The sequence below is a fragment of the Ornithorhynchus anatinus genome, chromosome 9 (genome assembly GCF_004115215.2).
Source record: "Ornithorhynchus anatinus isolate Pmale09 chromosome 9, mOrnAna1.pri.v4, whole genome shotgun sequence".
NCBI lineage: Eukaryota > Metazoa > Chordata > Mammalia > Monotremata > Ornithorhynchidae > Ornithorhynchus > Ornithorhynchus anatinus.
Genome location: NC_041736.1, coordinates 59,480,946 through 59,504,629, shown reverse-complemented (window position 1 = coordinate 59,504,629; position 23,684 = coordinate 59,480,946). Strand labels below are relative to the sequence as shown.

Here is a 23,684-nt window from a genome sequence, read left to right as displayed (position 1 = left end):
CCCTCCACCCTCCGCCTCTGGGAACAGGAGGGGTTGTCTATTCGACCGTAAACCTGGGCCCGGAACTCAGGAGGACCTGGGTTATTATTATTATTATTAATTGACCGAAAACGCACTTAGTAGTCCAAATCTCCGCCCGCCAAGCTAAAGGAGTGGAATCTATTCCTGGTCCCAAACGGAGCTCCCGGAAGACGAGTCTCTTAAGTGTTTCCCCTTTAAGGTACGGAGAGAAAGCAGAAAAAACAAAACAAACACCAAACAAACGCCACACCAACGGATGCGCTGGCAGAAATCACCAGAGTATGAAAAATCAGAAAACGGCTCAAGTGGGAAAGGGGGAAAAAAAAAAAGAAAAATCAAATTTCATTTTGGGAGTTGAATTAAGGGAGCAATTCTCTCGCTCTCACTGTGTAATTCAAATTTAATTTGCTGGGCTCGCCACCGCTCCCCGTGACTGGCTGTTGGGACAGTCGGAGAAAGAAAACTCAGCTATGTCAGATTAATCAATTCCATTCTTCACTGGGCTTTTCCCCGGTGAGAACAGAACCTTCTCCAGAAGAGAGGCAGAGCTGGCCCCGAAAGCAGCAGGGAACGCTTTTGGTTTTGTCTTAAAATAATAATAATGATGTTGGTATTTGTTTAGGCGCTTACTATGCGCAGAGCACTGTTCTAAGCGCCGGGGTAGATATAGGGTAATCGGGTCGTCCCACGTGAGGCTCACAGTTAATCCCCATTTTACAGACGAGGTAACCGAGACCCAGAGAAGTGAAGCGACTCGCCCACAGTCACACAGCTGACAAGTGGCGGAGCCGGGAGTCGAACCCATGACCTCTGACTCCGAAGCCCAGGCTCTTTCCACTGCGCCACGTTGGTATTCGTTAAGCGCTTACTAGGTGCCAGGCACTGTTCTAAGCGCTAGGGTAGATCCAAGCTAATCAGGTTGGACCTAACAGTCCCTATCCCACGTGGGGCTTGAAGTCTTAATCCCCATTTTACAGATGAGGTGACTGAGGCACGGAGTAGTTAAGGGTTTTATGGTACTCGTTAAACACTTGCTATGTGCCAGGCACTGTACTAAGCACTGAGGTAGGTAATGATAATAATTAATTATGGTGTCTGTTAAGCGCTTACTATGTGCCCAGCACCGTTCTAAGCGCTGGGGTAGATACCAGCTAATCAGGTTGTCCCACGCGGGGCTCACGGTCTCAATGCCCGTTTTCCAGATGAGGGAACTGAGGCCCAGAGAAGTGAAGTGACTCGCCCCAAGTCACCCAGCTGACAAGTGGCGGAGGCGGCATCAGAACCCACGACCTCTGACTCCCGAGCCCGGGCTCTTGCCGCTGAGCCACGCTGCTTCCCGTAAGGTAGTCAGTCCCTGTCCCACGTGGGGCTCACGCTCTGAATCCCCATTTTCTAGATGAGGGAACCGAGACACAGAGAAGTGAAGCCCCCCGCCCGAGGTCACCCGGCAGACAGGTGGCAGAGCCGGGATTAGAACCCAGGTCCTTCTGCCTCCCGGGCTCTAGCCTCCAGGCCGTGCCGCTTCTCGGCTCCCAGAATTTCCCTCCAGAAACAGCCCCGGGTGCTGAGGTTTACTCTGGAAACCGACACACCGCTGGGGGAGGATCGGAAAACGGAGAAACCTCCTTCCTCGCGGAACGTGGCACCGCGACTCCGCATCTGCTCATTTCCTCGGGGCGTGGAGGTGATCTGGATTTATTAATTCCTCCGCTGCAACCTTGCCCGGGGCCTGACACCTTGCGGGCGGGAAGATTGGCCGAGTGAACTCTTTCTCTGCCTCTCTGCTCATTACGCTATCGATGAAGATCCGGCTGACTTCCGGCGGCCGTCATTAAATCCCGCTTCCGTAAGGCCAGGGCTAACGAGATGTTTAACCGCGTCCCCGTCACGTCGGCGTGGTGAGGGCTCGGTTCAATTTTCTCTCGTTTCCCCGGCCCTCTCGGAGGGGCCTTCCCCGCGTCTCTCCCGGTTCCGGGACGGCGGCGGCGGCCGAAGGTCTCGGCGAGGTCAATGATAAGGTTGGTATCCGTTAAGCGCTCACTATGTGCCGAGCACCGTTCTAAGCGCTGGGGTAGATACAGGGTCATCGGGTTGTCCCGCTTGAGGCTCACAGTCTTCATCCCCATTTTACAGATGAGGGAACTGAGGCACAGAGAATAATAATAATACCGCTAATAATGTTGGTATCTGTCAAGCGCTCACTACGTGCCGAGCACCGTTCTACGCGCTGGGGGAGATACAGGGGAATCGGGTCGTCCCACGTGAGGCTCACGGTTAATCCCCATTTTCCAGATGAGGGACCTGAGGCACCGAGAAGTGAAGTGACTCGCCCACAGTCACCCAGCTGACAAGCGGCGGAGCCGGGATTCGAACCCACGACCTCCGACTCCGCAGCCCGGGCTCTTTCCACTGAGCCACGCTGCTTCTCAAGCACCTTCTAGTCTGTTAGCTCGTTGTGGGCAGGGAATGTGCCTACAGATTCTCCCCCAAGGGCTTAACATAAAAAGCACTCAATGAATGACCTATCGATCATTATTAATCATTATTATTATTATTATTATTATTATAATACCCCTCAAGGTTTCACAGATATGGAAGCGGGCAAGAGGCTCGAACACCTCTATCTGTCGGCCATAAAAATACGTCTGTGAAAGCTGGGTCGTCTTGGGTTTTTTGAGCCCTAGGGTGGATTTCTTTATTCACCGGGGAATTGCTCTGCCCCTCAAATGATTTCCAAGCCTTTCGGACAGAGTGATTTTTTTTTTTACGGTATCCGTTAAGCGCCGGTCAGGTGCCTGGCACTGTTCCGAGCGCCAGGATCGAAACAAGCCCATCGGGTTGGACGCCGCCCCTGCCCGACCTGGGGCTCACAGTCTCAACCCCCGTTTTCCGGACGAGGGAACTGAGGCCAAGAGAAATGAAGTCACTCGCCGAGGCCACCCGGCGGACAAGCGGCCGAGCCGGGATTAGAATCCAGGTCCTTCCGACTCCCGGGCCCTAAGCCTCTGGGGAAAGAGTCAGAGGTCGTGGGTTCTAATCCCGCCTCCGCCGCTTAGGAGCCGCGTGTGACTTTGGGCGAGTCACCGAACTCCTCTGGTTACCTCACCTGTACAACGGGGATGAAGACTGGGAGCCCCACGTGGGACAAACCGATGACCCTGTGGCTCCCCCGGGGCTTAGAACAGCGCTCGGCACGTAGCAGGCGCTTAATAAATACCACTATCATTATTATTATTAGTCATCAGGCCGCCCTGCTTCTCGAGGGGTGCCCTATTCCTCTTCTGGTTCCCAAACTAAACCCAGAGAGAGAAAGAGAGATCATCACTAGGGCTTTGGCTGGATCAGGGTCCAGATTGGGAGCCACCAAGCCAAGGCAGATTGCCACGCCGCGCTTATCCCGGGGGGATTTCTTTTCCAAAATAAGGAAAATCTCCTTCCAAACGTCGGGAGACCCAGGGAGGCTTAACGGACGAGGAAGGCCGGAGGGCCCCGGCCCGGGGGACACCCGGGGTCGGCCGTCGGCCGGGCCTCCTCGTCCTGCCCCGCTACGAGGGGAAAGAGAGGCGTTCGGATTTGAAGGGAGGAGGCCGACGTATCGGCGGCGATCGATACGGGCCGCGGGGCGGAAGGGCTCCAACCTGAACTTAAAAGGGAAGCGTCGGCCGGGGAAGATGGACCGAATTAACCGAGGAGGGAGGCCCCATTTTGTCGAGCTCCGGGAGAAGCCACAAAATGGCCTCGCCGGGCCTGGCACCCGGCGGCGTCCGTTGGGCACGGGCCCGCTTCCCAACGGCCCGCCGGAGTCTGCCCTGATTCCCCCCGGGTGCTTCCGGGGAAGTTGGGGTGCCCCGAGGCCGCCGGGAGAAGCCGGCCTGGCTCAGTGGAAAGAGCCCGGGCCTGGGGGTCTGAGGACGTGGGTTCTAATTCCCGCTCCGCCGCCTGTCTGCTGCGTGACTTTGGGCGAGTCACTTCGCTTCTCTGGGACAACCTGATTCCCCCGTGTCTACCCCGGCGCCTAGAACAGTGCTCGGCACACAGTAAGCGCTTAACAGATACCAACATTGTTATTACTATCCTCTGGGCCTCGGCCACCTCGTCTGCAAAATGGGGATTAAGACGGCGAGCCCCTCGGGGGACAACCCGATGACCCTGCATCTATCCCAGGGTTTAGGACAGCGCTCGGCACAGAGGAAGCGCCTGACAAATACCATCGTCGTCATTATTATTGCTATCATTAGGCGGCGGGGGATGACGGGAGGGGGCTGCGCAAGGGTAAGACCGAGGGGTTAGGGCGAGCGGAAATCCCCGACGGGGGGACGGGGGCTTCTGCCAGGGAAGGCGGCTCAGCCCGCCATTCTCTCACGGCCCCTCTGACAGGGTGGATCCCCCACGCGTGACCGAGAAGCAGCGCGGCCGAGTGGTGGGAGCCCAGGCCTTCGAGTCAGGAGGCCGTGGGTTCGAATCCCGCTGGGTGACTTGGGGCCAGTCGCTTCACTTCCCTGGGCCTCAGTTCCCTCATCTGGAAAAATGAGGATGGAGACTGTGAGCCCCACGTGGGTCAGGGACTGGGTCTGACCTGATTTACTTGTATCATAATAATAACGTTGGTATCTGTTAAGCGCTTACTATGTGCGGAGCACCGTTCTGAGCGCTGGGGGAAATACAGGGTGATCAGGTGGTCCCACGTGAGGCTCACAGTTAATCCCCATTTTCCAGATGAGGGAACTGAGGCACCGAGAAGTGAAGTGACTCGCCCACAGGCACAGGGCTGACGAGTGGCAGAGCCGGGATTCGAACCCATGGCCTCCGGCTCCCAAGCCCGGGCTCTTTCCACTGAGCCACGCCGCTTCTCGCCCCAGCGCTTAGTCCAGTGCCTGGCACATAACAAATAGCCCGATTATTATTAGGATCATCTCCGGGCCTCGGTGACCTCATCTCGAAAAGGGGGCTCGAGGCTGCCGCCCCAGCGTCTAGCACAGCGCCTGGTGCCCACAGGAAGCGCTTAACACGTACCCCGACTCTTACTCCAGACCGTGAGCTCGTGGTGGGCAGGGGACCGTCTGTTGCCCTACTGTCCTCTCCCAAGCGTTTAGTACAGTGCTTTGTACTCAGTCAGCACTCACTAAATACAACTGAATGAATGGGTGCCACGTCCTCGCCCAGTGCTCAACTCACGCAGCGGGCGCCCAGTACACAGCTCGGCACGCCAAGCGGGGGCCCGGGACAGAGCTGGCACGCACAGCAGGTGCCCGGTACAGTGCAGCACATCCAGCACAGCGCTCAGCACACGAGCAGGCCCCCGATACAGTGTTTCTCAATCGGGGGGTTTCGGGTGGGGACAGTACAGCGCACTGCACACAGTAGGCGTTCGATAAATACGACCGAATGAATAATCATAATAATGTTGGAATTTGTTAAGCGCTTGCTTACTATGTGCCGAGCACTGTTCTAAGCGCTGGGGGGGGGGATACAGGGTCATGAGGTGGTCCCACGTGAGGCTTACGGTCTGCATCCCCATTTGACAGATGAGGTCACTGAGGCCCAGAGAAGTGAAGTGACTCGCCCACAGTCACACAACTGACAAGCGGCCGAGCTGGGATTCGAACTCATGACCTCCGACTCCCAAGCCCGGGCTCTTTCCACGAAGCCACGCTGCTTAGTATGAAGAGTATGAGCCCTGGACTCGGTCCGTTTTACTTCTACCCCGACGCTTAGCGCATAGTAAGCACCTAAAGAATACTAACAATGTCGGTATTTGTTAAGCGCTTACTACTTGCGGAGCACCGTTCTAAGCGCTGGGGTCGACACAGGGGAGTCAGGTTATCCCCCGCGGGGCTCCCAGTCTTCATCCCCATTTTCCAGATGAGGGAACTGAGGCCCAGAGAAGTGAAGTGACTCGCCCACGGTCACACGGCTGACAAGAGGCCGAGCCGGGATTCGAACTCATGACCTCTGACTCCAAAGCCCGGGCTCTTGCCACTGAGCCACGCCGCTTCTCTACCATACGTGGTCTCTCACGCCATTACTTAAGCGCTCGCTACGGGCCGGGCACTGTACTAAGCGTGGGGGTTGGATGCAAGCTGATCAACTCGTCCAGAGTTCGAGTCCTAACCTGGGGCTCCGAGTTCTAGTCTTCCGCTTCGCAGACGGGGGAAACCGAGGCCCAGAGAAGTGAAGCGGGGGGCCCGAGGTCACGCGGCGGGGGAACGGCGGAGCCGGGCCGGGGCTCCTCCCACTCGGCCACGGTGCTCCTCTAGGGTTTGCGGGGGGGGCCTCCGTTCTCTCACTGGGGAGTCCAGCTCTCACACACTAGGTGCCCGATACAGTAATGATAACGTTGGTATCTGTCAAGCGCTCACCATGTGCCGAGCACCGTTCTAAGCGCTGGGGGAGACGCCGGGGAATCGGGTCGTCCCACGTGGGGCTCACGGTCTTTATCCCCATTTTACAGATGAGGTCACTGAAGCACCGAGAAGTGCCCCGCCCACAGTCACGCAGCCGACAGGTGGCCGGGCCGGGATTCGAACCCACGACTTCGGACCCCAAAGCCCGGGCTCTTTCCACTGAGCCACGCTGCCACACAGCAGGTGTCCAGTACGGTGCTCGGTACCCACAGCGGGTGCCCAGTACGGCGCTCGGCACACAGAGGCGGCGTCCCGTACGACGTTCGGCGCCCGGCACAGTGCTCAGTTCAACCAGCAGGGGCCCAGTACAGTGCTCGGTACCCCCCAACAGGTTTCCGGTCCAATGCTCGATACACACAGCAAGCGTCCAGTACAGAGCTCGGCGCCCAAGGCGGGCGCCCGGTACGGTCGCCAAGTGCTCGGCACCCAGTACGGTCTGTGGCGCTTAGAGGAGGCATCCGATACAGCGTCCGGCACACGCGCGCCACCCCCCCCCCCGCCCCGGCAGGCATCCGGTACAGTTCTCGGCCCACCCGGCGGACCCGGCGGGTGTCCGATACAGAGTCAGACACGCAGAAGGTGCGCGACGGAGTTCCCGGCCCACGCGGTGGGTGTCCGATACGGAGCTCAGCCAACCCAGCGGGTCTCCGGGACGGAGTCAGGCAAACCCGGCAGGCGCCCAGTACACAGCCCGGCACGCCCGCTTAGACGACGCAGTCGGCGCTTCTACTTTCGGCGATCGGGGCCCGTGTGGGGGAGCTAAACCCCTCGTGCCTCAGTTTCTCCAACTGGGGCCCACCGGCCGGGTCCGACGCGGGGCGGGGCCCGGGGTGCCGTGAAGGACGGGCACGGGGGTCTATTTGTTGCTGCGCTCTAATGATAATAAATACGGTATTTGTTAAGCGCTTACTACGTGCCGGGCACTGTGCTGAGGGCTACTTTCCCAAGCGCCGAGCACAGCGCTCCGCACACAGGAGGCGCTTCCTAAATACGATCGAGCGAATGGCAGTGGGAGGAAGGCGCTCGTGGCAAGAGCCCGGGCTTGGGAGTCAGAGGTCACGGGTTCGAATCCCGCCTCTGCCACCTGGCAGCCGGGTGACCGTGGGCGAGTCACTTCACTTCTCTGGGCCTCAGTGACCTCATCTGGAAAACGGGGACGAAGACCGCGAGCCGCACGTGGGACGACCCGATGACCCTGTCTCTCCCCCGGCGCTTAGAACGGTGCTCTGCGCAGAGTAAGCGCTTAACAGACACCAACGTTATTCACCCGGCCTCTGCGGGGAGCGGGGGAGGGGAAGGGAGCGGGAATCTGAACTCGGGACCCAGGGGTCCGAGGTAAAGAGCAAAACAAACGGTGCCGACGAGCCGCCCGTAAAAGAAATGATTAATAAAGAAAGAAAAAAAGGAGTCACTTTGGGAGGCCAGAGAGCACGATCTTCTACGTCCCAGCCTCGGGGTCATGGGTTCAAATCCCGGCTCCGCCGCTTGTCAGCTGTGCCACTCTGGGCGAGTCGCTTCACTTCTCCGCGCCTCAGTGACCTCATCTGTCGAATGGGGACGAAGACGGTGGGCCCCACGGGGGACGACCCGATCACCTGGTATCCTCCCCAGCGCTTAGAACGGTGCTTTGCACATAGTAAGCGCCTCACAAATGCCGTCGTAATTATTATTATTATTATTACGTTCCTCCCACCCCCCAAGCGACTCCTTTTTGTCATTTTTTAAGGGAGGCTCATTAGCAGGATTGGTCCTCACCTTGGACCCCCGGGTCCCGGGTTCAGATTCCGGCCCTCTTCCCCGCCAACGGTGGGGGAGGTGCCAATGGAAGAGGGGGTGGGACGATAATAATCATAACCATGTCGGTATCCGTTAAGCGCTCCCTATGTGCCGAGCACCGTTCTAAGCGCCGGGGGAGATCCGGGGTCATCGGGTTGTCCCACGCGAGGCTCACGGTCTTCGTCCCCATTTTCCAGACGAGGCGCAGAGAAGTGACGTGACTCGCCCACAGTCCCCCAGCTGACAGGTGGCGGAGCCGGGATTCGAACCCGTGACCTCCGACTCCCAACCGTCTCCCTTTATCGCCGAATTCCACCTTCCGAGCGCTCAGCCCGGCGCTCCGTAAATACGAGCGAACGAACGAACGTAACGGCAGACGCCGGAAGCAGCGGGCGAGGACGCGGGTCCTAATCCCGGCCCCGTCCCACGTCTGCTGGGTGACCTTGGGCAAGTCGCTTCACTTCTCTGGGCCTCAGTTCCCTCATCTGGAAAAGGGGGAATCGAGACGTGGGACAACCCGATGACCCGTGCTTAGAACAGCGCCTGGCGCAGAGTAGGCGCTTAACGGCTGCCATCGTTATTCCCCCTTCCCGACCGCGCGCCCGGCGCGGGCGGGGATCGTCTCTCCGTTGCCGAATCGTCCTCTCCGAGCGCTCGGCGCAGTGCTCCGCACCCAGCAGGCGCTCGGTAAATACGACCGAATGAACGGAAGGGGGGTGCCCCGGTGTCTGCCTCCCGAACCGGGGGCGTGGGCCGCCGAGGCGGCCGCGCCGTTCTACTCGGAAGCGGCGTGGCTCAGCGGCAGGAGCCCGGGCTCGGGAGTCAGGGGTCGCGGGTTCGAATCCCGGCCCCGCCCCCCGTCAGCCGGGCGACCGCGGGCCAGTCGCTTCACTTCTCTGGGCCTCGGCGACCTCATCCGTCAAACGGGGACGAAGACCGGGAGCCTCCCGTGGGACGAGCCGATGACCCCGTATCTCCCCCGGCGCTCAGGACGGTGCTCCGCACATAGTGAGCGCCTACTGGATACCAATAGTATTATTATTAAATCTTAATAATTGCGGTAGCCCCTCAGGAACCCCGCGGGCCCAGGGAGGCGGCGTGGGGAGAGAGATCCAACCGGCCGGTTCTCGTCCACCGCCGCGGCGTCCCAGGGATCGCCCCCTCCCGTCCCCAAATCTGCCGTTTGGAGGCTGAGGGGGGGAGGAGAGAGGACCCCCGCCAGCAGCCCTCGGCTACCGTCCGCTCGTCCCGATCCAGCGAAGGGGCGGGGGGCGGGGGGGGGATTATTTCTGGGATGGAGGCTACGGTTTGGCCCCCTCCCCTCCATCACCACCCCCTCCCCCCTCCGCCAACCCGCTGCCAGGAGGCTGGGGGGGAGGAGAAAGGACCCCCTCCCCACCCCGGTAAGCCCTCGGCTACCGTCCATTCGCCCGACCCAGCGGAGGGGCGCGAAGGATCGGTCCCGGGATGGAGGCCACGGCTCGGCCCCCTCCCCTCCGTCGTCGCCCCCTCCCCGCTTTGCCAACCCACTGCCAGGAGGCCGGGGGGGGGGCAGGGTGGAGGAGAAAGGACCCCCTCCCCACCCCGGTAGCCCTCGGCTACCGTCCGTCGTGCCGATCCAGCGAAGGGGCGCGAAGGATCGGTCCCGGGAAGGAGGCCACGGCTCGGCCCCCCTCCACCCCCTCCCCTCCACCCGCGCCCCCTCCTCTCCATCACCACCCCCTCCCCCCTCTGCCAACCCACTGCCAGGAGGTTGGGGGGGGGGGAGGAGAAAGGACCCCCTCCCCACCCCGGTAGCCCTCGGCTACCGTCCGTCGTCCCGATCCAGCGAAGGGGCGCGAAGGATCGGTCCCGGGAAGGAGGCCACGGCTCGGCCCCCTCCCCTCCATCACCACCCCCTCTCCCCTTTGCCCACCCGCTGCCAGGAGGCCGGGGGGGGGGGGGGGAAGGGTGGAGGAGAAAGGACCCCCTCCCCACCCCAGTAGCCCTCGGCTACCGTCCACTGTCCCGATCCAGCCAAGGGGCGCGTAGGATCGGTCCCGGGAAGGCGGCTACTGCTTGGCCCCCTCCCCTCCATCATCACCACCTCCTCCCCCCTCTGCCAACCCACTGCCAGGAAGCCGGGGGGAGGAGAAAGGACCCCCCTCGCCCCCCCGCCCCCCAAGTAGCCCTCGGCTACCGTCCACTGTCCCGATCCAGCGAAGGGGGGGGGGGGGGGCGTAGGATCGGTCCCGGGAAGGAGGCTACTGCTTGACCCCCCCCTCCCCTCCGTCCCCGCCCCCTCCCCGCCTTGCCGCCTCGATGCCGGACCCCCAGAGGGCCGGTCCCGCCCCCTGCCTCAGTTTCCCCCCCCCTCCCCGCCTTGCCGCCTCGATGCCGGACCCCCAGAGGGCCGGGCCCGCCCCCTGCCTCAGTTTCCCCCCCGCGGCATGCAGAAGCCCCCTCCCCTCGCGGCCCTAACTCACAGACCGCCCGACCGTCCAGTGCTGCCAGGCGCCGGAGAGGGCGAGCCCCGCGCTGCCCGCCAGCAGCGCCGGCCAGGCGCCCACCATCCCCGCGCAGCGCAGCGCAGCGCACCGCGCAGCGCGTCGCACCCCGGCAGCCGCTCTGACCGACGGCGGGCGGGGGGGGGGGGACGGGACAGAGTGCAGGGGAGGGTGGGGACCGGGGGTGGGGGGGGGGGGAAACCGGTCCTTTTATTCATCCTGCGCCGGGGCTCATCGTTCTGCACAGCACCCGCCCCGTTGCAAGGGGTCCTGGGGGGGGGGGATGCAAAGACCCCCCCCCCTGCAAGGGGGGGGGGCAGAACGGGTGCAGCCCGCAGGGAGACCTCGCTGGGGCTGGAAGGGGGGGGCCTGGAAACTCCTTTTCGTCGCCACCCCCGGTGGGGCCGGGGGATGCACGGAGCTGCGGGGGGGAGGGGGAGGGGGGGAAGGGGGGGGGAGGAGGGGGGGAGGGGCGCCTCGATAACCCCCTCCCCCCCGCCGCGCGGCGGCTACCTGCGAGGATTCACAGTGCCAGCGCATATCCATCTCTGCCCGCTGGGGACCTTTTTTTGGGGTTTTTTTTTTTTTTTTTGGGTCCCCCCCCCCTTCCTCCTTTTCCTTTTTTTTTTTTCCTTCCCACCCCCCCTCCCCCGCCCCTTTCCCTAACGGTTAATGGGAAGGGGAGGCGATGGACGGGCGCGGCCTCGGCGGGCCAGGTGGGAAAAAGGCGGGGGAGGGAGGGGGAGGGAGGGGGAGGGGAGCGACGGGCTGCGCCGCGTCCCGACCAATCGGCGGGCGGCTCCGCGGGGGGAGGGAGGGGGGAGCCCGGCGCCACAACGCGCAGGCGCCGAGGAGGGAGCGGGAGGGGGGAGCGGCCCGGGGGCGCCGCCCGTCACGTGCCTCCCGCCAGCCAATGGCGGCGCCGCTGCGGTGGGTCCGCCCCGTCGGGGGGAGGGGGCGGGGGAGGGGGGAGAGGGAGAGGAGGGGGGAGGAGGAGGAGGAGGGAGAGGAGAGGAGATGGGGGAGGAGGAAGAGAGGGGGAAGGGAAGGAGGGGGGGAGAGGGGAGGAGGAAGGACAGAGGAAGGAGAGGAGGGAGGGAGAAGAGGAAGGACTGAGGAAGGAGAGGGAGGGAGGGAAGGAGAAGAGGGGGACCAAGGAGAGGAGGGGGAGGAAGGGGAGAGGAGATGGGGGAGGAGGAAGAGAGGGGGAAGGGAAGGAGAGGGGGAGAGAGGAGGAGGAAGGACTGAGGAAGGAGAGGGAGGGAGGGAAGGAGAAGAGGGGGACCAAGGAGAGGAGGGGGAGGAAGGGGAGAGGAGATGGGGGAGGAGGAAGAGAGGGGGAAGGGAAGGAGAGGGGGACCAAGGAGAGGAGGGGGGGGAGGAGGAAGGACTGAGGAAGGAGAGGGAGGGAGGGAAGGAGAAGAGGGGGACCAAGGAGAGGAGGGGGAGGAAGGGGAGAGGAGATGGGGGAGGAGGAAGAGAGGGGGAAGGGAAGGAGAGGGGGAGGGAGGAGGGAGGGGGAGGAGGAAGGACTGAGGAAGGAGAGGGAGGGAGGGAAGGAGAAGAGGGGGACCAAGGAGGGGGGGGGGGGGGAAGGGGAGAGGAGATGGGGGAGGAGGAAGAGAGGGGGAAGGGAAGGAGAGGGGGAGGGAGGGGGAGGAGGAAGAACAGGGGGAGGAGAGGAGGGGAGGAGGCAGGGGGAGGAGAGAGGGAGGAGAGAGGAAGCCAGGCATGAGGAAGGAGGGGAGGGAGGAGGAGGAGGGAGGTAGACGAGGGAGGATGGAGGAAACGGGGGAGGAGGGAGAGGAGAGGGAGGACGGAGAGGAGAGGGGGAATGGGGGGCGGTGGCGGTAGCCCCACGCTTCCGTCGGGAAGGGGACACGCACCCAACCTCCCCACCCGCCATTCTCCCATCCCTTGGACCCTCCGTGTCCGGGCCCCCCGCCCCGCTATCCCTCCGCCTCACGGTCTGCCTCCGCTCTCCTCTCCGGTCGACCCCCTTCGAGGGGGCGACGGGGGTCCCGGCCGGTCCCGGAACCGGAGGACGGACCGGGGCCCCGCGGGGAGGTGATGTTTCTCGGTCAAGGCGATGGCCGCCCGTCTTCCCCGTTCGGCTTCGCGAAACCCTCGGGCCCGAGGAAGCCGGGGGCTCCGGGTCCTGGGGTGCAGGGAGAGGGGGAACCTAGCGGGTGGCCGCCCCGCCAACCCCTCGCCTCCCCGGCCCAAGGGAAAGGCTAAGCGCTCGATAAATACCGCCGGATGACGGCGAGGTGCTAGGATTCCTCGGTGATCGGGGCCTGCGCGTCTGGGACGCCGTAAGGGGCTCTTTGGCGGGAACATCTGGCCCCATCCTTCGCCCCGAACCGGCGGCCCCGCCGCCCTGTTCTTCCGAAGAGGTGCCTCGGACTTAGGGAAGAGTTTTCGGGAGAAGATCCTGGCCCGCGGGGGCGGGGAACGTTCTCGATTCCGCGGTTCAGCGGAGAAGGCGCGGGCCCGGGGTCAGGAGGGCCTGGGTTCTAATCCCGGCTCCGCCCCGCGGCCCGGTCGCTTCGCTTCTCTGGGCCTCGGTTCCCTCGTCCGTAAAATGGGGATTTACCGGGGGGCCTCACGCGGGGCCGCCCGACCACCCTGTATCTCCCCCGGCGCTTAGAACGGTGCCCTGCACGTAGCAAGCGCTTAACGAACGCCAAGGTCATTATTCTCCGGGCCTCGGTTCCCTCATCTGTACCGCGGGATTGAGAGCGTGAGCCCGTGGGGGCAGGGCCCGTCTCCGACCTGATTAACTCGCCTCTGCCCCGGTGCTTAGACTAATGCTAAGCAGCGTGGCTCAGTGGAAAGAGCAGGGGCTTTGGAGTCAGAGGTCATGGGTTCGAATCCCTGCTCGGCCACCCGTCGGCCGTGTGACTTTGGGCGAGTCACTTAACTTCTCGGTGCCTCGGTGACCTCATCTGTAAAATGGGGGATGAAGACCGTGAGCCCCACGAGGACGACCCGAATTCCCCCGCGTCTCCCGGCGCTTAGAACGGCGCTCGGCACGTAGTAAGCGCTTAACGAATACCGACATGATTATTATGATTATCATCATCGCCCGGCGCCCCCCCCCCCCCCCCCCCCCCCGAGCGCCACGACGATCATCATCCGTGCGTTGGCCGCCCGCAGATCCCGGGGGCGCGGAGGTCGGGCCTCGGAGAAGAAAACGGGGCCCGCTGCCCGGCCGCCGGAGGAGAGGAGGCCGCACGGGCAAGACGTTGGGCCGTCTCGGCCCCCGGCCGGAGCCGGGGGGTTGAAAGATCGACGTCCCGGCGTCGACGCTCCCCGATCCGTTGATCTTTGCTGGACTCTAAGCTCCTTGAGGGCAGGGACTGGGAGATTACCGAGCGCTCTCTCTGGGCGGGGCGCTCGGGAAGTAACGGTTATAACGATGACGATAATGACCGCGGGACGTGCCCGGCACCGGATTAAGTGCCGGGGGGGTGGACACAAGCAGGTCGGGTTGGGCGCGGTCCCCGTCGCTCGTGGGGCTCCCGGGGTTTCTCCCCATTCTCCAGAGGAGGTAGCCTGAGGCCCGGAGAGGCGACGCGACTTGCCCGAGGCCCCAGGGCGGACGGGCGGCGGAGCCGGGATTAGAACCCAGGGCCTTCCGACTCCCGGGCCGGCGCTCTGTCCGCGCCGGGCGCGCGGCAGCTAGGAGGCATGAGTTCCCCGCCCTATTAACTCTACTGCACTCTGTCCCCCCGGTACAGCACATGGATCAGAGGAAAGAGCCCGGGCTTGGGAGTCAGAGGTCACGGGTTCGAATCCCCGCTCCGCCGCTTGTCAGCTGCGTGACTTTGGGCAAGTCGCTTAACTTTCCTGTGCCTCTTTTACCTCATCTGTAAAATGGGGATTAAAACTGGGAGCCCCACGTGGGACAACCCGATCCCCTTGTATCCCCCAGCGCTTAGAACAGTGCTCTGCACATAGTAAGCGCTTAACAAATACCACCTCGGCCCGTAGCGGACGCTCCGGAAATAACATCCGTCGACCGATTAATCTCACGGGGATCCGGAAACCCGGTCAGGAGCACTGCCCGAGTACCCTCCTCTGGGCAAGGGCACTCCGTCCGCGCTTGGGAGAGTACGATCGGCTCGGGAGGCAGAGGTCATGGGTTCGAATCCCGGCCCCGCCACTTGTCAGCTGGGCGACCGTGCGCAAGTGGCTTCGCTTCTCTGGGCCTCGGTGACCTCATCTGGAAAATGGGGGTTGAAGACTGTGAGCCTCCCGTGGGGCAACCCGATGACCCTGTCTCTCCCCCCGGCGCTCAGAACGGTGCTGTGCACATAGTGAGCGCTTCACAAATACCGACGTTATTATTAAGCCACGAAGCAGCCTGGCTTAGTGGGAAGGGCCCCCGGGCCCGGGCGTCGGAGGTGGTGGGTTCTAATCCCGCCCCGCCAGACGTTGGGGAACGGGGCTCGGCACATAGTCAGTGTCTGACAAATACCATTATTAGACGTGGGACGGTAGGTAGAATTCAGCAATGAAGGGGGACGATGGGGAGTCAGAGGTCATGGGTTCGAATGCCGGCTCTGCCACTCGTCGGCCGTGTGACTGTGGGCCGGTCACTTCCCTGTGCCTCGGTGACCTCATCTGGAAAATGGGGATGAAGACTTGGGAGCCTCCCTCAGAACAGTGCTCGGCACATAGTGAGCGCTTAATAAATACCGACATCATTATTATTACTGTTATTTCCGACTACTCCTCTAGCACCAACCTACCGAACCTCGACCCCGTCTGTCTCGCCGCCGACCCCTCGCCCGGGTCCCTTCCCTCCGGCCTGGAACTCCCCCCCTCCCCCCCCCGCCCCATTCCGCATACGACGGACCACCCCTCTCCCCACCCGCAAAGCCTCATAAAAATAATCATCATCATAATATCGACGGTGATGGTATTTGTTAAGCACTTACTATGTGCCAAGCACCGTTCTAAGCACCGGGGTAATAATAACGTTGGTATCTGTTAAGCGCTCACTATGTGCAGAGCGCTGTTCCAAGCGCTGGGGGGGATACGAGGTCGTCGGGTTGTCCCACGCGGGGCTCCCGGTCTTCCTCCCCATTTTCCAGATGAGGTAACTGAGGCGCAGAGAAGTGAAGTGACTTGCCCCCAGTCACACAGCTGACCGGCGGCGGAGCCGGGATTCGAACCCATGATCTCTGACTCCCCAGCCCGGGCTCTTTCCACTGAGCCACGCTGCTTCTCTAATGCACTATATTTCCCCTATCCGTAATTCATCCTGGAGCAAGAATAACAACAACAGCAGCGATACCTGCTAAGTGCTTACTACGTAGCGGGCGCCGTACTAGGCGCCGGGGTAGACCCAGGATAATCAGGTGGGACCGGGTCCCCTCCCCGTCCCACCTGGGGCTCCCAGTCTCAATCCCCCTTTTACAGATGAGGGAACGGAGGCAGAGAGAAGTGAAACGACCGGACCGAGGTCCCACGGCGGACAAGAGGAGGGGCCGGGATCAGAACCCAGGTCCCCGTGACTCCCAGGCCCGGGTTCGAGGCCTCTCTCCGGCTGCGGGGTTCCTCGAGCCCTTTCCGCGGCGGGTGTCGGGTGGGATTCCCGGTTTAGCCGCCACTGGGCGAGTCGGAAAGACCTGCCGACTGGGTTTCTCCCACTCCCTCCCGCGTCACGCGGACTTGCTCCCGCCTCACGAACCCACGGCGCTTCTCTCCGTATCCCTCCGTTTACTTCTCTCTCTTCACCGCCTCTCTTCATTGCCGCATTGTACTTTCCAAGCGCTCGGTCCAGCGCTCTGCACACAGTAAGCGCTCGCTACGTACCGAAGGAATGGACGACAGCCGAGTGGCGGAGCCGGGGTCGGAACCCGCGACCTCTGACTCCCGAGCCCGGGCTCCTTCCGCTGAGCCCCGCTGCTTCTCTAACGGGTCATCAGGTCGTCCCACGTGGGGCTCACGGTCTTCACCCCCGTTTTACAGGTGAGGGAACTGAGGCCCGGAGGAGCGAAGTGACTTGTCCAAAGTCCCCCAGCGGACAGGCGGCGGAGCCGGGATTAGAACCCAAGACCTCTGACTCCCAAGTCTGGGCTCCTTCCCCTGAGCCACGCTGCTTCTCGTAGAAACTCAGGATAATAACCATGATGATAATGTTGGTATCCGTTAAGCGCTTACTATATGCCGAGCACTGTTCTAAGCGCCGGGGGAGATACGAGGTGATCGGGTCGTCCCACGTGGGGCTCACGGTCTTCACCCCCATTTTACAGAGCACGGTGCTCGGCACATAGTAAGCGCCTAACAGATACCATAATCGATTACTATTATCATCGTCCACCCCAGCGCTTAGAGCAGTGCTTGGCACTTAACAGATACTGTTGGGAAGCGGCACGGCTCAGTGGAAAGAGCCCGGGCTTGGGAGTCAGAGGTCATGGGTTCGAATCCCGGCTCTGCCCCTTGTCAGCTGGGTGACCGTGGGCAAGTCGCCTCTCTGTGCCTCAGTGACCTCGGCTGTCAAATGGGGATGAAGGCCGGGAGCCTCCCGGGGGACGACCCGACGACCCCGTATCTCCCCCGGCGCTCAGGACAGTGCTCGGCACATAGTGAGCGCTTAACAGATACCAACATCGTTATTCACTTCTCTGGGCCTCACTGACCTCATCTGTCAAATGGGGATGAAGACCGGGAGCCTCCCGGGGGACGACCCGACGACCCCGTATCTCCCCCGGCGCTCAGGACAGGCTCGGCACATAGTGAGCGCTTAACAGATACCAACGTTGTTATCATTCTTAGTACGGACGCCCGGTTCTCCTGCCGACCTCGCAGAAGGAAAATCGCCGTGGAAAGGAATCGCCGCTGGACTCCGGTCTCCCCGCGCGACTTCCCCCGGCGAACCCACACCGGCCCGGGGACGGACGGCGGCGGTAGCGGGACTCCGGCTTCGTGAACGAAAGGTTTCGGGCCCCGATAAATCATTCCTCTGACTGGCGGGGATGGGCTCTAACATCTCCCGCCGAGGCAGGGCTTCGCGGACCGTCGGTGGCCTCTGACAGCCGTTCGGATCGCTCTTCCAGAGAAACCCGGCCATCCGATGTTCATTCGGTAGTATTCACTGAGCGCTTACTACGCGCAGACCACCGGACGAAGCGCTCGGAACGGACAGTTGGGCAACAGATAGAGACGGTCCCTGCCCGGTGACGGGCTCACGGTCTGACGGACGGACAAAAGCAACTTAATCGCGATAAACAGAAGCAAGGGGATTCACTCAATCGTATTTACGGAGCGCTTACTAGGTGCAGAGCGCCGGACGAAGCGCTTGGAATGGGCAACGGATAGAGACAGTCGCTGCCCGCTGACGGGCTCACAGACCCTTTGGGGGTCCTGGACTCTGCTCGCCACCCGCCAGTCCACCCCCTCCCTTCCCGTCCCCTACACCCTGGCCCGGTGGGGGTCAGGTGGGTCACCGTCATGGGGGAGGCCTGGAGCGTGGCTTCGGCCATTCATTCTATTGATTGAGCGCCTACCGGGCGCAGAGCACTCTACCAAGCGCTCGGGCCCACTGCGGGTGGGACCATTCGGCCTCAGATCTGGCGATGACGACGACATTGACAATAACTGCGGTTCTTGTTAAGTGCTCACTACAGGCCAGGCTCCGTAGCCGTGGCTCAGTGGAAAGAGCCCGGGCTCGGGAGTCAGGGGTCGTGGGTTCCAATTCCGGCTCCGCCGCTTGTCAGCTGTGGGACTGGGGGCAAGTCACTTCGCTTCTCTGGGCCTCAGTTCCCTCATCTGTCAAATGGGGATGAAGACCGGGAGCCTCCCGTGGGACGACCCGATGACCCTCTATCTCCCCCAGCGCTTAGAACGGTGCTCGGCACAGAGCAAGCGCTTAACAGATACCCACATTATTATTATTATTATTATTTGTCTTGTTGTCGGTCTCCCCCTTCGAGACCGCGAGCCCGTCGCTGGGCAGGGATCGTCTCTATCGGTTGCCCAATTGTACTCGCCAAGCTACCCAGCGCTTAGAACAGCGCTCGGCACATAGTAAGCGCTTAACAGATACCAACATTATTATTATTATTATTATTATTAAGGGCTCAGTACAGTGCTCGGCACCCAGTGAGCGCTCAGTAAATACGCCCGAATGAACGAACGGAGTTGGCGATCGCTAGGGTCTGCCATTCCTTCTGGTAATTCGATTAGACCGTGAGCCCGTCAGAGGGCAGGGACCGTCTCTATCTGTTACCGATTTGTCCATTCCAAGCGCTCGGTCCGGTGCTCTGCGCATAGTGAGCGCGCAATGGATACTAGTGAACGAACGAATGAATCATAACGTAGACCGAGCCAGTTCGAGAAAAGGCCGGCGCTGGGTAATACAACTGGAGCCGCCGCCTGACAACCATTCAACTCTCCCAAATTCCACTTTCCGGGAGAGGTTCTGGAATAATAATAATAATAACGTTGGTATTTGTAAGCGCTCACTATGTGCCGAGCACTGTTCTGAGCGCTGGGGGAGATACAGGGTCATCAGGTTGTCCCACGGGAGGCTCCCAGTTACTCCCCATTTTCCAGACGGAGGCCCAGAGAAGTGACTCGCCCACAGTCACACAGCTGACCGGTGGCAGAGCCGGCATCCGAACCCACGGCCGGAATGAGGAATGACCGACCCCCCGAATAAGATCGGAGCCGGGCTTCCTGATAGATTTGTGTTTCTCTGTGGCTCGCAATGCCGATCTGTCCACTCCAAGCGCCTAGTGCAGTGCTCTGCACATAGTAAGCGCTCAATAAAGCCTACTGGACGAATAATCACCTCTGCACAGCTACGCGTCCCGGCCCGGAAACGCGGCTTCAGGTTTCATTCCCGGATTCCCTGTTCTTTCTGAAAATGCTGGGAACTCGGTGGCCTAATCTCGTTCTTTGCTGGTTATTTCGCTTTTTAATAGGATTAAATATGACTCCGTGCCCTCCCAACGCCACCCGGTCATTCCGAGGACGTAACGGGCAGTTGAATCACGCACGATGCCCGATTTATCGATTTTGTAGCTTGAAGGATCGCCTGGGCTTTCAAAGAAATCGTCCTCCGGGTTGAGGGAGGGAGCGCGAACGGGGGAGAGAGACAGGAAAGGAGACGTCGCGATGGGGAAAGAGACAGGCAGTGGCTGGGGGGGGGGGGGGGGTGAGGTACAGAGAGAGACGCCGAGAAAGAGAAATAATAATAATAAGGAGAAGAATTGTGGTATTTGTTAAGCGCTCAGTACGCGCCAGGCACCGTGCTGAGCGCTGGACAAGCAGATCGGGTCGGTCGCAGTCCCCGTCCCACGTGGGGCTCACGGACTTAATCCCCATTTTACAGATGAGGGAACTGAGAAGAAGAAGAAGGTATTTGTTAAGCGCTTACTATGTGCAGAGCACCGTTCTAAGCGCTGGGGTAGACACGGGGGAATCAGGTCGTCCCACGTGGGGCTCACGGTCTGCATCCCCATTTTGCAGATGAGGTAACCGAGGCACAGCGAAGTTAAGTGAGGGACAGAGACGTTAACTGAGGGACAGAGAAGGTGACTCCCCCAAGGCCACGCGGCAGGCAAGCGGTGGAGTCGGGATCGGAACCCGTGACCTTCTGACTCCCAGGCTTCTGACAGAGAAGCAGCGCGGCTCAGCGGAAAGAGCCCGGGCTTGGGAGTCCGAGGTCGCGGGTTCGAATCCCAGCCCTGCCACTCGTCAGCTGTGTCACTGTGGGCCAGTCGCTTCACTTCTCTGTACCTCAGTTCCCTCATCTGTCAAATGGGGATGAAGACCGGGAGCCTCACGTGGGACGACCCGATGACCCTGCATCTCCCCCGGCGCTTAGAACGGTGCTCGGCACATAGTAAGCGCTTAACAGATACCAACGTTATTAATACTAATTCTAATACCTCTATCACTGCTCCTAATAATTATGGTATTTGTTAAGAGCTTATTTTGTGCCAAGCACCGTTCTAAGCACGGAGGTAGATAAAGACGGGAGGGAGGCACAGACGGATGGGAGAAGAGAGACACCGAAGGGATGAGGCGAAAGATGCCTGGGGGAGACACAGAGTCACAAAGAGGAACACGTCTGTTTATTGTTGTACTCTCCCGAGCGCTTAGTACAGTGCTCGGCGCACCGTAAGCGCTCAGTAAATACGGCTGAATCGAACTGAAATAAAACAGAAAAAGGAAGTTTTGCTACCCGGTCCTGCTTCCCCTCTAGACTGGACGCTCGTTGCGGACAGGGAATGGGCCCGTTTACTGTCGTACGGTACTCTCCCGAGCGCTTAGCACAGCGCTCTGCACACGGTCAGCGCTTAATAAATACCATCTCCCGCCTGGGCCGTCAGCTCGTCGCGGGCAGGGAATGTGTCCGTTTGTTGTTACGCCGTCCTCTCCCGTGCGCTTAGTACGGCGCTCTGCACACGGCAAGCGCTCGATAAATACGCCTGACCGATGCTCCCCTGGAGCCAGGTGACCGTGAGAGTCTGTGAGGGCCGGCTCATCTCACGGAGATCTCGTCTCCTGGGGACCGGCACCGGGCGTTTGGGAGAACATGGAATCCTCCTCCTGGGACCTCCAGTGGAAGCGGGAAAGAACCCCGTGCTTTAAATAATAATAATAATGATTATGGTATTTGTCAAGCTCTATGTGCCAAGCCCTGTTCCGAGCGCTGGGGTGAATACGAGGTGATCGGGTTGTCCCACCTGGGGCTCACCGTCTCAATCCCCATTTTACAGAAGAGGGAACTGAGGCGACGGAAAAGTGAAGTGACGAGTCCGAGGTCACACAACAGGCAAGCGGAGGGGCCGGGATTAGAACCCACGACCTCTGCCTCCCAAGTCCGTGCTGCTCCAACCCAACCCTCCTCCCAGCAGCGACCACACAGACCCACTCTCCCTCCTAGCCGCTCTCCGGGCCCCCGCCGTCTGTGTACTTAATCAGTCGGTATGTATTGGATAATCATAATGATGGTATCTGTTAAGCGCTCACTATACGCCACACACTGTTCTGAGCGCCGGAGTTGATACAGGGTAACGAGGTCGTCCCACGTGGGGCTCACGCTTTCGATCCCCACCTCACGGATGAGGTCACTGAGGTACGGAGAAGTTAAGCGACTTGCCCAAGGTCACGCAGCGGACGAGTGGCGGGAATAGAACCCAGGTCCTCCGACTCCCGAGCCGCCCGGGCTCTTGCCACTAAGCCACGCGGCTTCTAATAATGATTACGGTATCTGTTAAGCGCTTACTATGTGCCAGGCACCGTACTAAGAGCTGGGGTGGATACAGGCAAATCGGGTTTGGGCACAATCGGGTTTGGGCTCGCAGTTTTAATCCCCCATTTCCCAGATGAGGTAACTGATAATAATAAGAATGTTGGTATTTGTTAAGCGCTTACTACGTGCAGAGCGCCGTTCTAAGCGCCGGGGGAGATACGGGGTCGTCGGGTCGTCCCCGGGAGGCTCCCGGTCTTCATCCCCATTTGACAGATGAGGGAACTGAGGCCCAGAGAAGTGAAGTGACCGTGGGCAAGTCACTTCACTTCTCTGGGCCTCAGCGGTCTCACCTGTGACTTGCCCACGGTCACCCAGCTGCCAAGCGGCAGAGCCGGGATTCGAACCCATGACCTCGGACTCCCAAGCCCGGGCTCTTTCCACTGAGCCCTTAACTAAGACTCAGAGAAGTGCGGCGACAAGCCTAAGGTCACGCAGCAGACAAGTGGCAGAGCCAGGGATTCTTTATTGAGCGCTTACTGGGTGCAGAGCACCGCGCTAAGCACTTGGGAGACGCCAACACCCCGGCGTCCCTGCCCACAGTGAGTCCGTCATCTAGAAGGGGAGACAGACACTTTTCTTTTCCTTTGATGGTGTCTGTTAAGCGCCTACTGTGTGACAAGCACTGTTCTGAGCGCTGGGGGGAGGTGCCAGATAATCGGAATGGACACAATCCCCGTCCCCCGAGACATTAACAGAAATAAGGGCAGGACGCGCGAAGGAAACCCTCGTCCGTACAACGCGCTCATCGAAAGGGCTTAAATGCGGGTGCTGCAGTTTGGGAAGGGGAAAAAGAAACCATGAGATACCAAAAAAAAAAAAAAAAAAGGATTTATAAAATCTTTTTTTAATGAACCCGGTAATCTTTAATTTAACTCAATACCCTGCAAACAGACCAAGTAATCACTAATTGATTAGATCATTTACTTCTCTAAACCACTTTTGTCTTTAAACTCGTGCGGGCTAATAATCAAAGAGCCTCCTTTCATTAGCGATTAATGTTAAACTGACTATTTTCCCTTCTGAGCTAATTAATTTCACGAGGGGTGATTTTTTGGGTTTTTTTTTTTTCCCCCCCCTTCTCCGTTCCGGGATTTTCGCTTCCGTTCGTCCAGTGGCTCTTTGGCATCTTTTTTTAGAAACCGCAACTTTGGGGCGTCTCTCGGGCACGTGACGGAAACGTCTCTGGGAGTCAACCGCGTCCCAGAGTCCGCCTCCGGGTAAATGCTCCCCCCGGGTCACCTGGAATCAGCAGCGGCCCCGTTGGAGACGTGATAATAATGATAATGATAGTAATAGTAACAGTGATTATCCAACTGTAACCATTACGATGATAACGATAGATCCATTCCCTTCAAACACTTGATTTTTTTCTAAATGGTATCTGATAAACGCTTTCTACGTGCGCGGTAATATTAATAATACTAATTATGGTACTTGTGACGCGCTTACTACGTGCCAAGCTCTGTTCTAAGCGCTGGGGTAGATACGAGTGAAGCAGGTTGGACACGTCCCCGCCCCACATGGGGCTCGCATTTTTAATCCCCAGTTTCTACAGATGAGGTCACGGAGGCCCAGAGAAGTGGAGGGACTTGCCCAAGGTCACACAGCGGTCTGAGCCGGGATTAATAATAATAATAATAATGTTGGTATCTGCTAAGCGCTTACTATGTGCAGAGCACCGTTCTAAGCGCTGGGGGAGATACAGGTTGTCCCACGTGA

At 60.3% G+C, this 23,684-nt stretch overlaps 1 protein-coding gene across 30 annotated transcripts in view; it reads right to left on the bottom strand.

The window, feature by feature from the left end:
* The window catches only part of NRXN1 (neurexin 1), a 637,736-nt gene that overhangs the window by 15,001 nt on the left and 599,051 nt on the right, over window positions 1–23,684 (bottom strand). For 2 of the 30 annotated variants that reach the window (XM_029072499.2, XM_029072500.2), the window contains exon 1: window positions 10,667–10,765. The exons of 27 other annotated variants lie outside the window; for them this stretch is intronic. In XM_029072499.2, the coding sequence (XP_028928332.1) occupies window positions 10,667–10,753 (87 nt within the window). In that variant the 5' untranslated portion in view covers window positions 10,754–10,765. Of the gene's footprint in view, window positions 1–10,666; window positions 10,766–11,200; window positions 11,275–23,684 lie in introns of those variants that run through there. One more of the 30 variants, XM_029072501.1, reaches the window with a different exon arrangement.